We start from the raw sequence: 16,252 nt of genomic DNA on the forward strand, positions 1-16,252 counted from the left end.
TGTCTCCGTCCATTGTAGGATCCATAAAATATGTCCCCAGCTCCATGATGTTTTTAAAAATGTCACTCTAATGTTTATAGAAAATGATTCAAAATCAATAGTTTATTCTTTGAGCTTTGGTTTTGTGAAGGTACAAACAAGGATGATAAGATTTTTTAAAAAAACAAAAAAACAACTAGCTGCAATTCATTTTAGAATTTGTTTTTTTTTTCTGAAACAGATAATCATTTTTCTTCTCAGAGTTTTTTGTGGCTTCTTTGATTTCCGCCACATCTTCCTGAACTTACCTTTTCCAGTTCCCCTATTTTCCTGCCTTGACGAACATTTAGAAGACTTTTTCGCATAGCTTGTGATGCAAAACCTCTGCCTTGCTTACTGCGGTAATTCCTGCCTTTCTACCCCTCACCCCACCCCATGCCTTCCCGGGCATGCTCATCAGCCCCCAGCTGCAGTAGTCTAGCCCCAGTCCTGGGGTTCCTGGGCCAGCCTCCACCCACACCACCCCCTGCAGAGAACTCTGCTTCCCCCTCACGGTCATGGCAGGCCTCACCCTGCTGCTAAAGCACATCAGTAGTGTGCGGTGTGAAAGCCGTAGCAACCAACGTGCCGTCATTGTAGATGATGGTTGCGAAAGGTTCAGTGGTAACTTCCTAAGGGGAATTTCGACTTCCTGGGAAGTGAAGTAAGTATGGCCTCCATCATGTATAATCGTTCTGCCGGCCAGAGTGTATTTGTCATGAGTGTTAGCCATGCACAGGTACTCGGTGGCTTCCTGTGGTCCCCACCGCCGGCCCATGTACCAGTACTGGTCTGTTGGTATGTGGCCTGTCAGGGACGGAGCCCAGAGCTCTGCCACCCCACCGCATCTGTGGAAAAATTGCCTTCCATGAAACTTAGGAACCCTGGGGAGGCCCCCCAACCCAGGGGACGTAGCAGGAGGTGAGTGGTGAACCCCATCACTGGCATCACTGCCTGCGCTCTGCCACTACCTTCCTCCCAGCCCCACCCCCACCCCCTGCCCCGTGGAAAAATTTTCTTCCATGAAACCAGTGCCAAAAAGGTTGGGGACTGCTGGGTTCAGTTTGTGTCATCATGTCTTCAAGTCTGTCTGGAGCATGTTCGTGTGCACAGCCCTAGGGCAGTGGGGATGATACGAAATGCATTCCCTGTCCTGGACGCCTGAGGCAGACTCAGCTTGCTGAATCACCCTCAGGCCCTCTAGGGTACTTGCTCCCTCTGCTCCCCCTAGACCTTTCCACGTGCCCTCCTTTTCTGCCTGGGATGCTTTCCTCACCTTTTCTCTGGCTACCCAACTTGTTCTCCTCCCTTAGGTCATTTATAAGTATTTATAAGCATTTCTGTGAGGTAACTTTCCTTGACTACCCAAGACCAGGTTAGGATCCCCTCTATACGATCTCATATTGCCCTGCCCCACTCTGGAACTTGGCACACAGTACCATGGTGGTGATTAACCTGGGTTAACTCGCCTTCTCCCTTGGTAGGCCCTGAGCTCCTGGAGGGTAGGCACCATCTTGTTTGCTCTTGTATCCCTGGTATGTAGGACAATGCCTGCCAGACTGAAAGTAGTCAATATTGTAGTAAGTACGAGGGCTAATATTATCAAGCATTACGCGCCATGCTCTGTGCTTGGGGTTTTCCCACATGTTTTCTCATTAAGTCCTCACAACAATTTCAGGAGTAGATATAATTAATTTTACAGAGGAGGAAAGTAAGATTGATAAAAGTTCGATAATTTGCCCAACACAACACAGCTAGAAAGGGCTGGTACTTAACTCCAATGTACCTGCTTTTAATGGCCAGATTACACACAGTGATGAATAAAGTATGTCTGCAAAGGCATCCATCCAGAGCTCTGTATGGGGCTGGCGGCCTTGTGAATGACCTGGGCCGCTGGCGTTGGCTGGCCACAAATGGTGTTCAAGGGAGTCACTTCTGGTTATATAGGAAAGGTCAGCTTCAGATGCTAAATTCTGATTTCTAGTAATTAGTGTTCTCTAAAAGGTTTGGTGTTTCCTGGAACTCAGAACTTTGGAGATCATGTGGTATAGTAAATAGAACTCTGGTTTTATTAGAGTTAGGGATACTAGGTCACCTCTGTTCCCATTACAGTGTCGATGTGGGTGGGTTAAGAGTGAGTCCTCATGAGCCGCCACTTCTCTGCACAATAGAGACGTGGGGTCATTGTGGGGGTTGGAGGGAGTAGGTAGGTATAAAGTGGGCATTCCAGCGTGATAACTGTCACCTGCTAGTCTTAGGATATTTTCTCTGGCATATTATTTCCTATCATGGAGCACCTACTAGTGTTTAATAAAAGAAGATCATATGCAGGGTGATCTCTGGGAAGTTCTGCTAATGACTGAGATTTCAGAAAGCTATTTCTTCTACCTATATAGTAACAGGGATGCTTCTCTATTCTAGTATCATAGTGTGGCACCTGACATCATTTACTGGATTAAATGTCCAAATTATTCAATTCAGAAAAAGAAAAGCATGCAGATTATTTCTTTACTATCTCCCTACCCAACACCATTGTAGTGAGATCTTATTTTTCTATTTTATCTCTTCAGTAGTCTTGACCAACTTAGAGGAAAATTATGAATCTTGTTATATCCAGGGCTGGCTGTGTGCAGGGCAGAGAGCTGTCTGGTTTCCGGAGACAGACTGTAAACCAGTAAACACAGAAAAGAAGAGGATTTCTGATTATGACAAGGGTTTAGAAGGGAAATAAAGGCAGAGAGGTAGGAAAAATAATAGTGGCTGGGGTGATGTGAGAGTGGAAAAGGACAGCGACTTGGACAAGGAGGCGGCTAAAGTCTGAGTGTGAGAAGCCGGGACAGGAAGTTCTGGGGAAGAGAGAGCAGGGAATGCAAGGGCCCTGAAGGGGGATGCTTGTCGGGTGTGTTTTTGGGGTGGCCGGTGTGGTGGCTGGTGCAGAGGGAGTTGAGTAGGGGATGGTATTTTATTTTTTATTTTTTAATGCGGGTTTGGAATTAACTAGACTAATCGTGCAAACAACTAAACATGTTAACAAGGACAGGCATGAAAGGAGAGAAGGTGGGGGCTGGGTCCTGTAGGGTTGAGGTCACAAGCTCGCCTGCCTCGGGTCCAGACCAGTACCTTGACTTAGTAAAGGCAGCGTGGCCTTAATTTTGTTGCTTAGTTTCTTATAGAGACATGAATGTAGAGAATATTTCTCTAAGAAGAACATCAAATGTCACAATAAGTGGAAAGTGAGCAGCACAAACACAACGATGATGGCAAGTGTCCTTTGACCTCAGAGTCAGAAACACAGTAGGGACTGGGAACAGCCCAGAGCCTGCTGGCCCTGACTCAAGGGGGCAGCTGCACCTTGGTACAAGCCAAATGTTGCCATGTGGGAATGGGGCTTCCATGTGCTCAATCTGCCAAGTTTTCCAGAGAACCAGAAATCTGAATTTTTATGTGAAATTCCCAGATTTAAAAATGTTGGCTCAAGCTTGAAAAACGCTTACGATGAATAGACAAAATGCTGTGGGCTGCCAGTCTGAAACATCTGCTGAAAGCCGTTTTATGCTGTGACAAAGGGGGTTCAATGAAGTATGATGCATGTGAACCACTTGTCTCTGTGCCCAGTACCTAGCCCCTGCTGAGGAGAAAAGGCACTTATCATTAATTGCACTGTTAATGTGTTTAATTATCTTCACCATTAATTTATTTAGCTAACTCTAGATCCATATTAAAGATTAATATTATCCTACTCCAATTCAAGTGATTAAGTGAATGAATGGTAGTTGCTGTTATTTGCCTATTAAGTTTTTAGTTGTTTGCTCTATTAGTTTGGTTAATTCTGTATTCATGTTACAGTAGTAAACATTAATCTAGTATAATTCACATGATGAAATCAATGTGGAGCAAAGGATGCACATTTTGGAGTACTTTTTTCTTCTTTAGGGCTCACTTCCGTTGCAATCCCTGCTTCCCTCACTTGGTCTTGTGCTTTGGCTCATTTGGGTCCCAAGATCTGGCTGGTGTTAGCTGCATGTGAAATGGGGAGGAACTGGGGCAAAAATGCCATTCTGGACTACGCAGAGGGTGATGGGGAATGCAGCCTTATGACATGATGTCGTGTTTAGAGGCTTTTCATCAGTTTTAATGAAATACAAATGTGCCCCAAGCAAGTTATTTTTTTCCCAGGGGGGAAAAACCCTCTTCATTTAGTATGGCCTAACTCATGCTGTTTTATGTTACAAGAATCATGTTTGGTGTGTTGCAATCCATTGGCGATTGTCTTGGGGAATTTTATTCAGCGCAAGCATCTCTGACAGTTCTGGCATCAAGTTGGGTTAATTACTTGTTCATGTACTTTTTGGTCTCTCATCTCTATGTTAAGATTCTACAGCATCGTGGAGAGGGATACTGGGAGTAACAAAATATACTTGAATAATTCTAATAGATTAAAGGCTTTTAAAAACATCTCTTTTCCCCAAGGTTTTTTTTGTTTTTTTTTTTTGCATTGTTTTACGATGAGATCATTTTGTATCAACACCAAGCTAGAAACTTGAAAATAAGCTTCTTTGTGTATGAAAAACCTTATCTGTAAATACAAGTTCTTAACTCAGTCAATATTTTTCTCAATCTTTGTTACAGATCATGGAGGAAACAAATACACAGATTGCTTGGCCATCAAAATTGAAGATCGGAGCCAAATCCAAGAAAGGTAAATTGTGAGAGAGAGAGAAATTGGTAGTTTTGATAACTGAGGTTAAAGAATTACTGCAAGTTTGCTGGAGAAAAAAGCCAACCTTTATTCTTATCCCTTTTGTCCCCAAATATTTTTTTAAATGGCAATATTTTAAGAAGATTATCATAATTAAAAACAGTATACAGTTTTTTTTACCCAACAACAGAAAAATATTTTTAAGTATGAATAGTATAGTAGAAATGTTATTATGAAACATATATCATAGCAACCTACCATTTCTAGGATGCTCATTTGGTCAATATCGGTTAGTCATGGTCACTCTCCCCATGTAAGAACGTGTTTTCAACACATAAATTCCCATTGTTTGCACTTCAGAGTTCTCTTTTATGTACCTCACAGATGTAATAGCTGCTTCCTCCCCACCCCCAATGTGGTTTGAACCTTTGATTTCCCTTCTTGAGAGCTTTCTTCTCTTTATCAGTCAGCAAGAACCCACTAGATGCCTCTTTTAGGCTGAATATTTCCCTTACCTGGGCTTTTCTGTCTTTGCTAGCCAATTACTACCCATTGCATGGATGGTTGGAGATGGAAGTATAGACCCCCTTAGTGTTTTTACAACATTACATAGTATTTTCAAATGTGGCCTGCCACTATATATTTTTATGGATAGTTTTTTCTTTTTAAAGTGTGACCTTGGTCTCAACAAATTTTGTTGTGTATATTTCACTGAGTGCAGATGCATGTAGTCATCAGAAGATAATGACAAATAACCATCAAACAATTCAAAATAATTGCAAGCTGAGCATTATTTCTGATGGTCTAGCTTTTTGGTTTTTGCTGTACAGTTCTGTATTTGCTTCCCTTTTTCCCTATGACTATTATTGCTAAATGGTAACACTATATCCTTCAGTCCAAATTGCCTTCTTTTAATCTTGTTGTATTAGTTACTCATCACATGGGATATAAATTATTTTACAGTTATTTTTGTGAGTGTTGTTAGCTGTACTTCAGTTGGCTGAAATTCCTACAGAAACTGCAATCTTGTTACCTTAATATTTGTGATCACAGTAGCAAGGAATTGGGAACTTAGGTGCAAACAGTCATAAGAAGACATGGTGAATTTCCAAGTGTAATTCTGTATCTTTGTATAAACCTCACATTTGCCAAATGATATAGAATATATTCTTAATCAGTAATATTTGTGGTATGTTGGGATGTTTTGTACTCATTATGCAGAAGAAGAAACTTCCATTAGAGGGTTATCTACCAATTTGTTTGTAGCCATTTAAAAATCCCTGGCCTACTACTTGGGTAAATTGGAAATTTAACATAAACTGGATCCTCTTTCCCTTTGGAAAGGTATTTTTATGTAAAGAATGAAATGAGCTTCAATACTAGCCTAATAAAAATGTAATTGAATCAGTCTCCAAAGAAAACCCCCCAAGGAAACATGAGTATTAAAACAATTCCAGATAATTTTGGATGGCTTATTCTCTTGCAGTACCCATGCTACAGTTTTTTCCCCGTTTATCCTGAGAAACTGAGAATTTATTAATATTTTATTCAAAATCTGGTTATAACTTTAGAGATTTTAGAAAATATGCAAGTGAATAGATTGATGTTTTTAGATTGGTTTTCCATCATTGACACACTTAACCCCTTCAGAATGGCCAACTATATTTCACATTTTGATTATTCATTTTGCTTTGTAAATAAGAATATTTCAACAATACATTTGAGGACATTTGGCATAATTTCCACATGGTTAAAGTTAATCTTTGGAATTGTGCCCTAAGAATTGATTCCTCCAGGCCTAAGTCTACAGACCTCATTTTATTTTTTATTATTTATGAAGTGCTATGAACATACACAGTATTGTATGATGAGTAGAATGCACCAGAAGAGAACAAGGAAGAGAGAGAATAAAAAATTTGCCTCAGAGGAATTTACTGTTCAGAATTTACTTGAGTTGTTCTTATTAAACACACAGCTGCTGAATTAGTTCTTGGCTAACATCCCTGGTATGTATATACTTATATTATTTTTAAAATGGTTCAATTCAGAGCTGAAGTTTGTTTGATTATAATTTGTATTTAATAAAAGTAAAATAAAAATGGCAGGAGGAATTTTAGAAAGTAATTATCTGCTCTTTTATCTGATACGGCAATTCCTCCTTGCCCCCAAGCCCGTTGTAGAGGGAGAGAATCGTCGGTCTTTACTTGTTAACCCTTCTTCATTCCAGACTATTATTATTATTAAAGATACTAAAGACTATGAATGTATTTAGGGACCCCTGGCATGTTTTGGATGATCATTAAATTCTAAACCCCATGGTGATGTGCAAGTTTGGAATATACAGATAATCCCCAGACTGCCATGGGTTTGTGTTGTATTTCACTTTCTAGTTTTTAAAATGCACATTGGCTAAATATTTGATCCTATACAAACATTTTTCATGGCCACTGTTACCACAGTCTGCCCCTTTCTTTACCCTATTGGAATTTAGTCCTGTGTTTCTCACTTAGCTTCTGGTAGCTCTGTCCAGATTTTATTTTTTAAGTCATTAATCCTTTCTCAGAGCAGCTGTGTGAGTGGTTGTCTGGCTCCCTTGGTCGAAGTGCTGGTAGGAAGCTGCCTGGCAGAAAGGCAGACAGTCAACAGACTGAATTTGCCATCAGTTTGAAAATTCAGGTTCTTCTGTAGAAATTCTGGCTCAGTAGTTCTAAGGATGGGACTGGGAAGCCATGTATTTCACAAGTTCCACTGGTTGTTTTAATGGTCACACTGAGTTTGGGAAACGTACATCTCCCTATCTGACATGAGAAGACAGTGTGTTCTGAAGGCAATGAGTGATGACCATTATGGAAAAGCAGGCAGGGTCCTTTAACAGTCACTCCTGGGTAATGTCTCTTTTGGCACCCACAGAACTACACTATTGTGGGTGCATTAATTTCACATTTCTGTCGTCTTTGCAGCCAATTAACATACAGTGATGATAACCTCATTGTCCTGTGCCTGGCTACATATAAGGTCGGGTAAAAGACCATTTAGTAATTGTCCTCTCTCTTTCCCCTTCCTCCTCCCTTTCCCACCTTCTCACTTCCCTTTCACTCCCCTTCTATTCGCCTGTTAACCATATTCTACATAGAATATATTTGGGAAAAAGTAGTTGAGATATTTTCATTTTGTAGGGCATTTTAGGGAGTACGTGTTTTGTGATATAAACTGAGGCATAAAATTTTTTTTAAATCCATAGAGTATTTGAAATTATTAGAAAGTTGAATCATCATTAGTGCCAGAAAGAACTAAAAATTTAAGGTTCAATATAACGGACATTTAAATAGGTGACTGTAGGATTATCTATCTTAATGGGGGTCATGATTAAGAAAAAGCAATGCTTAGTATTTCTTCTATATACCATAAACTTATTTTGCATGGAAGAAAATCAAACTGTTTTCCAACTCTTAGGATTCAGAATACTCGAACAGTCTGCTTTACGTAGAAAACTTTGAGGTTTGTACCTATGAAACTAGTATGTGAGGATTAAGGTGTTTAATGCTATACAACTTTACTAACAGAATAATTTCAGGCAGTCATTAAAATTTTGCATATGCTGTTCTGAATCACAGCCTATTTTTAAATAAATGCAGCACCATTAAAGTACAGAGAGCATTTTGAACAAATTTGATTGTTTTGCCAAAGAGAAATCCTGCCAGGCTTGCCTTAACAGATATATAAAAGTGATTTATAATAAGAATTTATCACATTGGTATGATTGTGCTGTGAGCTCCACATGCTAAATGAGTTTTTTCTCTTAAATAAGGTAAATATTTTTCTCACAGTCTTCTTTTTGTTCTTGATTTGTTTCTCTCTTTTTAGATTGGCAAAGGTAAATGTGGGTAAAGATTATTTAAAGTTTTTATGCCAAATTCCAAATAAATAAGGTCAGCAGTAATGAGGCTTAATTGCAGAGTTATGATCTCTGTAAGTGTTCCTCCTCTGACAACTTAGGATACTCCAGAACTAGCAGGAATGAAAGTTACTGACTGCATTGCCTGATGTATTCTGGTTTGGAGGCAATTTGGCACAAAATTTGTCCATTCTCTTCCTCCCAGAATTAACAAGAGAATCATCAGAATTCCATGAGGTTTTATTATTTTTGGTTGTATTCCATCAGAACAAGCAGACATCTAATAGAAAATCTTAGCATGAGAAAAATTGTAGAATGTTGATGTTATTTTTTCTAGGGGAAAATATTTTGTTGAGTATACTTATACTTTCGTTGAGTGTTCATGGTGAACTGATTAGTTGAGGACTTTATCGTACCTGTGCTCAAAAGGCCTAGGGCAGAGAAAAGGCATGGCATGGCGTGGCGTGGCGTGCTGGACCAAAGTGTTTCCAATGGTGGATTGTGGCCTTTGTGTGTCAAAAGTTAATTTAGTGGATCACAACCAGCAGTAAAATACCCCAGCTGGATTAGAAAAGAAAACAGAGTGTAAGAGCATTGCTTTCTCATTAAATTATTTTTAATTGACACATAATTTACACATTTATGTGATACAGTGTGATATTTCAATACAACATGTGATGATCAAAGCAGAGTAATGAGCATATCCATCACCTCAAACATTTATCATTCCTCTGTGTTGGGAACATTCAACACACTCTCTTCTAGCTATTTGTAAATATACAATAAATTATTAACTATAGTCACGCTACAGTGCTATGGAACACTAGAACTTATTCTTCCTATCTAGCTATAATTTTGTGTCTGTGAACTGAGCTCTCTCCCTCTCCACCCCCACCCCTCAGCCTCTAGTAACCCTTGTTCTACTCTCCACTTTGCGAGATCAACTTTTTTATCTTCCACGTGTGAGTGAGAACTTGTGGTATTATTTCTCTTTCTGTGCCTGGCTTGCTTCAGTAAGGGTACTGTTTAATGAAACTTTCAGTCATATATGTGTCTGTCTGTCTGTATACAGACACACACAAATAGATGAGTAGGTCATGATGTAAAATGGGTGACAGGGAAGGTTGAAAGGTTGAGGAACACTGTGCTAGGTGGTCAGCTCTCCAAAGGGTAAAGAGCACATGGATCTTACAAATTGCTGCATCCCTGGTGTGTGACGAGTACATAGTTGGCATCAATGGGTATTTGTAGATTGAGCCCTCAACTCAATACGGTAATAGCAAAACCACTAATACAGATGGGAATGTATATCACTGTGTTGTGTAGAAAAAAAGATTTAGAATCATGGCTTTCACACTTGAGTGGCAATCACTATTATGAAAAATATTGACTAATGATGTCTTTCCTATAGACCCCTTAAGTGAAGGAATGTGGGACATGATTGTGACTAAACCTTCCTTTAGTGGTTCTGAGTGGTCCTAATGAGGGGAGTGGAAGGAAACTTAGGGAAAAGGACCTGATCATTATTATTCATGGAGTACTGGAATGAGTGAAATTCTGGTGCTATTCTTAGGAGGCTTGTAAATGAGACTTAACAAGACACAGCCTCCTCATTGACCCTCAGACCAGAGCTGTTTTGGTTGTGGTTATTTTAATTAGTATTTGTTTAAGTAATTGAATTATCAGTAGCAATATTGGTGTCTACCATGTGTTGAAGCCTATTAGGGCCAGACACTGTGTTAAATATATTACACATATAATCTTAAATCTTATTTAATTATCAGAGGAACCCTATGAGTTAAGTGGTAGTATTCTCATTTTCCAGATGAAAAAACGAAAGTACATGAAGGTAGAATAACTTGGCCATGGTTGTACTGTCAGTGAGTAGCAGACTCCAAACATGAATTCAAGTGTGTCTCTGTACCGAGCCCCAAGTCCTAATCACTATACTCAAATACCTTTTCACACCCACACCTAAGTGAGAAAATACCTTTCCTAGTGCTTTTCCTTATTCCATGGCGTTGTGTGATGTGTTATACCTTCAGTGACCATTGCCAAGTACAGCTGATTATAATCAGCCCAATTTTATAATGTCTCAGTCCTTGAAAATTACAGAGATTTGAAGGTAGGATAAGGTTAGCACATCTTATAGATAACACCTCCTTTTTCAGGGGGATTTAGATTTCAGTTTTAAAACGTGAAACCACTCATAGCTATGTACATTTTGAAAAAGTACTTGCCTTGAATTTTAACTTGATATTTCATGTCATGTGTTTTTTCCATAGGCAGAGACTTTTTGATTTGTTGTTAAGCTCAACAACTTCTAAAAGATTAATTTGGAAGAAAAATAAGCTCAGGATATGTTATAAATTGCCTGGAGAGATTTTGATTTTGGGTTTTTTATTTTTTATTGTTTTGCTTTAAATCTTTGAAAGTAATATTTATGACCTGCTCAGGGACCCTTGTATTTCTTCTTCTGGACAGAAAAATTTTGTACTTAACATTTTTGTATATATTATTAAGATCATCACTTGGTGAATGCTAGTTGGGGGCCAGAGTAGGAAATAGGCCAGAGAGCTGAAGGAGTTGTGTGCAGGATACTCAAAGTCACTGTGGTTCCAGAGAGCAGGGTCTAACTAGGACCTCTTAGAGGAGGACAGAGACCTGGGCCATTTCTAGTTCTTAAAGCTCCCAACATAGTTACACAACAAAAGGCCTATCAAAAGGAATGTATATTTTAAATATTGAATTCATCAGTGCATCTCCTTCTATGTGAATAACCTTATTTGTAGGTAGTGCTAAACATGCACATTTTACATCCTTTCTGAACATGTGTGCTCTCACACACAGAGACAACACACACACCATTTGACAGGTGAGACAATTCACGTCTGGTGACTCATCAAGACTGAGGACCTAAGTTTGGGTTCATTTTTTGATGTCCATCTGGTTCTCCTTCTCTTCTGAAGGCCCTTAGTATTAGCTTGTTTGCTCGTCTTATAACTGCTGCGAGCTAGCTGTTCTTTGCAATCTTTTCCTCTCCCGTACCAGGGCCAGAGAGGAAGATGGCCTTAGTTTTCCAGTTATCCTCTCAAACCTGAAATAAGCAAATATATCTGGTAGTTTTTTGAAGCGATATTTTTCACTAACTTAGTAAGGAAACATATTTGGAGTGGAATAGAGAGGTGAGAAAGAAAGTGGAAAAGTGAAAGTGTCAACAGAAAGAGATGACAAGGTAGAGACTGGGAGAAAATATTTGCAAAAGGCACATCTGATCAAGGCCACTTGCCCAAAATATGCAAAGAACTCTCAAAATTCATCAGTAAGAAAATGAACAACTCAATTAAAAAGTGGGCAAAAGATGTTAGTAGATGCTTCCCCAAAGAATATATAAAGATGGCAAATAAGTATATAAGATGCTCAACATCATATATCATTAGAGAATTGCTAATGTGAACAAGAAACTACTACATACCTATTAAAATGGCTAAAATCCAGAACACTTGACAGCACCAAATGCTGGAATAGATGTGGAGCAATAGAAACTCTCATTCATCGTTGGTGAGAATGCAAAATGGTACAGCTACTTTAGAAGACAGTTTGGCAGTTTCTTACAAAACTTAAACATTCTCCTACCATATGATCTAGCAGTCACACTCCTTGGTATTTACCCAAAGGAGTTAAAAACTTATGTCTACACAAAAACCTGTACATAGATACTCATAGCAGTTTTATTCATCATTACCAAAACTTGCAAACAACCAAGATGTCCTTCAATAGGTGAATGGATAAATGCAGTACATGCACACAATGGAATATTAATCAGTGCTAAACAGAAATGAGCTATCAAGCTATGAGAAGACATGGAGGAAGCTTAAATGCACATTACTAAGTGAAAGAAGCCAATCTGAAAAGTCTGCATACTGTATGATTTCAACTATGTGATGTTCTAAATAAAAGCAAAACTATGGAGACAATAAAAAGATCAGCGGTTACCAGGGATTCAGGGGAAGGATAAATAGGCAGAGCACAGAGTATTCTTAGGGCAGTGAAACTACTCTGTATGATCTGTAATGGTGGATACATGTCATTATGCATTTGTCAAAGCAGTGGAACAGGTTTTGAAGTTGATGAGATGTTGACAGAGGGGAGGCTGTGCCCATGTGTAGGGAGGAGCATATGGGAACTCTGTGTATTTTCCATTCAGTTTTGCTCTGAGTCTGGAACTGCTCTAAAAAATTACGTCTATATTTTAAGAAATTCTCAGATACTGGCGCAGCACTTTCGTCAGCATTTGAAAGTGTATTATATGTAAATATAATGTTATGTGATCAATAACTCCATAATGTATAAGTTTAAAAGTACCATGAAATCTTTTAAGAAATGAAAATACTGTTAAATTTTTAAAAAGTGAGAAAAATGGCTACATTAAACAGTAAAAGACACCAGTAGGTGACTGGCTCAGGTCTTGATTTTTCTTAGCTTACCTGCCTCTGTGAATTCTGCTCTCCTCTCCTTTCATGGGAGGGCTCCTTCCCCCTCAGTCGTTCTGTTTCCTGAACAGATTCTTTTATGTGTCCCTGACTTTAGTGAGGAAGTGTCATCCCACAGTCTCTTCCATTTGCAGTTCTTCTCTCTGTTAAATTCTTTGAGGAGGAAGGGAGAAAATATTTACTTACGTGTTTTGTCATGGGCATTGTGCTAGATTTGTTACCTGTGTTTTCTCTTTTAATCTTTACAATAACCCACATGAACGGGTGTTATTATCTCCATTAGATATATTAATAACTGATGCCGAGAGATGATAAAACTTGTTGAAGATCATGGAGTTTTAAGTGATGGAGTTAGGATATAAATCTTGATTTGAAAATTCAAGATACAGTGTTTTCCTCCACTCTGTAAGCATGCACATCGGTGCTAATAATGGGTGTTCGGTCACCCAAACCATGAACACTCACCAACACATTCGTTTGAGAAAACCGGGACTTAAAATATGTTCCTTAAGTATCTTCTTCAAGAAGAAAAGTAATCTTGGGTAACTTCTTACCTGGGTTTGAGAAGTTTGCTGGATATCTATCTTTTTAAAAAGTTCAACCTAGATTTATTTTTATCATTCCTGTGCTTTTCAGCGTCTTCCTTTGCTTTTCTCCTTTTTTGAGACCTACTAATGGTTTTGCTAGGATTTTATATACTTTTATCTGCAGTGGTGGTTCTCAACCTGGGGTGATTTTATCCCTCAGGGAACGTTTGGCAATGCCTGGAGACATTTTTCATTGTCACAGCTGGGAGGGCTGCTACTGGCGTCTGGTGGGGAGAGGCCAGGGATGCTGCCGAGCACCCTGCCCTGCACAGGACAGCCCCCATAACAAGGAATCATCCAGCACAAAATGTCAGCAGTTGGAGGCTGAGAAATGCTGAGCTGGAGGAGTGAGCTTAGTATCAGGAGTCTGCTGTCTGCACAGCATTGGATTCCCATGAGATCATTTCACGCAGCCTGGTGCATTCTTTAACTGACTTCGTTTTTGCAGCGTTAGCGTCAGGATTGTTTGTTAGGGACTACCAAAGGAAGAACATATCATGGAACAAAATAGGTGAACTGACACAATTTTAGTAAAAGAGATATAACATGGTAGGATGATAGGTCTACACATTTTAAAAGCCAGTTTGCACTCCATTTGGAATTAAATAGTTTCATCATGTGACTTAAATGGTTTTGTTTATTCCTCGTGAATATTTTACTTTATGCCTGTGGCTTCAGTGCTGGGGGACAGACCTGCTGCCCTCCTGGTTCTTGCTGCCTTTGTCTTCTATTCCTCTCTGCTGGAATGTGTAGTTGTGATGACTGTGACAGTTCCTAAGGTTTCTGACCATATGGGAAGACGACAATGTTGCTGTAAGCTCCTGTCTTGGCCCAGAGGTGGGCACCAAATTTTGATAGTTTCCCAAACCTTGTGTGGCTTTTCCCGTTTTCCTCTGCCCTGTCAGTCATACCATGGCTGTGCAGAATTTAGTGACACCTGTCAGGCCTGTCAGTAGCAATTAAGTAATTTTCGTAAAGGCTTTTTGCAGGTACGGGCATTACTGAGCTACCTTGTGGCATTTCTCATTAGCTAAAGAAAAATCATAGTGGCCCCATCCTTTCTTCCAGTGTCCTTTTTGTGCCATTAAAGTATGGTGTGTGGCTTATTACAGTTTTACACAAACCTGGATACTAACAGACATTTTTATCAAAAGATATTAGAGAGATTTCAGAAATGAGGCATTACATTTCCTGTATATCTCATTGCCAGAAATTACTCTTAAAGCAAAATAAGTCCTACCTGAAATGAAAATAAAATGGGAGCACAGCATATGCATGGTTTTGACCATTTGGTTTGTGCAAATAGTTATGTATTATTACTTTATGAAATGGGCTCATTCTACATAAACATTTCCGCAATTGGATTTTTCCTCTTAAAAAATGAAAGGAGATCTTTTATATAAACAGATAAATAATAATGTCATTATTTTTGTAGCTGTGTGAAATGCCATTGTATGTATGTGGGGTATGTGGCTATATAATAATTTAACAAATCTGTTTTGATGGACATTGGATTGTTGTCTCATTGTCCTACAATGAATTTTAAATTTGTCTGTCTACTTTTGCATGCCTTTAGGTTGCATAAATTCTTACAAGTATTACGGAATTCCAGGCCACAGGATATGAGTAACTTTAATATTTTTTAGGATTGTCACCTTGTCCTCCCAAGTGACTATTGAACTCCTACTAGTCAGGGACTGGATTCTGGAAAGAGAAACAACTATTCTCTCCCCTCTTTGCCAACACTGTGCTTTCCCATACTCAGCCAATCTAAACAGGGAGAAAAATCATGTTGTAATGTGTACTTCCTTAATAGAAAAGTTGAGCATTATTCATCTGTTTATGGAATACTTATTTATATCTCTCTGTGAATTGTTTGTCCTTGCTTTTGTTAGTGATTCATATTCCTTCCCCAATTCTAATGGGTTGTCGTCTTAGTTCATTTGGGCTACTATGACAAAATACCTTAAACCGGGTAATTGATAAACAATAGAAATTTATTGCTCACAGTTCTGGAGACTGGGAAGTCCAAGATGAAAATGCCAGCAGATTTGGTGTATGCCGAGGGCCTGTTCCTCATAGATGGCACCTTCTACATGTCCTCACATGGTGGAAGGGGTGAACAAGCTCCCTTAAGTCTCTTTTGTAAGGATTCTAATCCTGTTCGTGAGGGTGGAGACCTCATGACCTAATCACCTCCCAAAGGCTCCACCTCTTAATACCATTACCTTGTGGGTATAGGTTTCAATATTTGAATTTTGGGAGTACACAAACATTCAGACCATAACAGTTCATCTTTTTTTCTGATGAAATATATATATATATATACACACACACATACATATATATATATATATACACACACACACACATATATATATTTTATGGAGACAGGGTCTCACTATGTTTCCCAGGCTGGAGTGCAGTGGCTATTTCCAGATGCCATCATAGCGCACTGTAGTCTTGAACTCCTGGGATTAAGCAATTTTCCTGCCTCAGCTTCCTGAGTAGCTGGGGCTACAGGTGTATACCACTAAGCCTGGCTTGAGATAGACTTTTA

General features: G+C 39.1%; 1 protein-coding gene across 3 annotated transcripts in view; it reads left to right on the forward strand.

Moving 5' to 3' along the window:
• Positions 1 to 16,252, forward strand: part of BICC1 (BicC family RNA binding protein 1) — a 265,859-nt gene that overhangs the window by 140,753 nt on the left and 108,854 nt on the right. For all 3 annotated transcript variants that reach the window (XM_045568788.1, XM_045568790.1, XM_045568791.1), the window contains exon 3: positions 4,648 to 4,717. In XM_045568788.1, coding sequence (XP_045424744.1) covers positions 4,648 to 4,717 — 70 coding nt within the window. The remainder of the gene's footprint in view (positions 1 to 4,647; positions 4,718 to 16,252) is intronic.

Source organism: Lemur catta, chromosome 14, assembly GCF_020740605.2.
Source record: "Lemur catta isolate mLemCat1 chromosome 14, mLemCat1.pri, whole genome shotgun sequence".
Classification (NCBI taxonomy): domain Eukaryota; kingdom Metazoa; phylum Chordata; class Mammalia; order Primates; family Lemuridae; genus Lemur; species Lemur catta.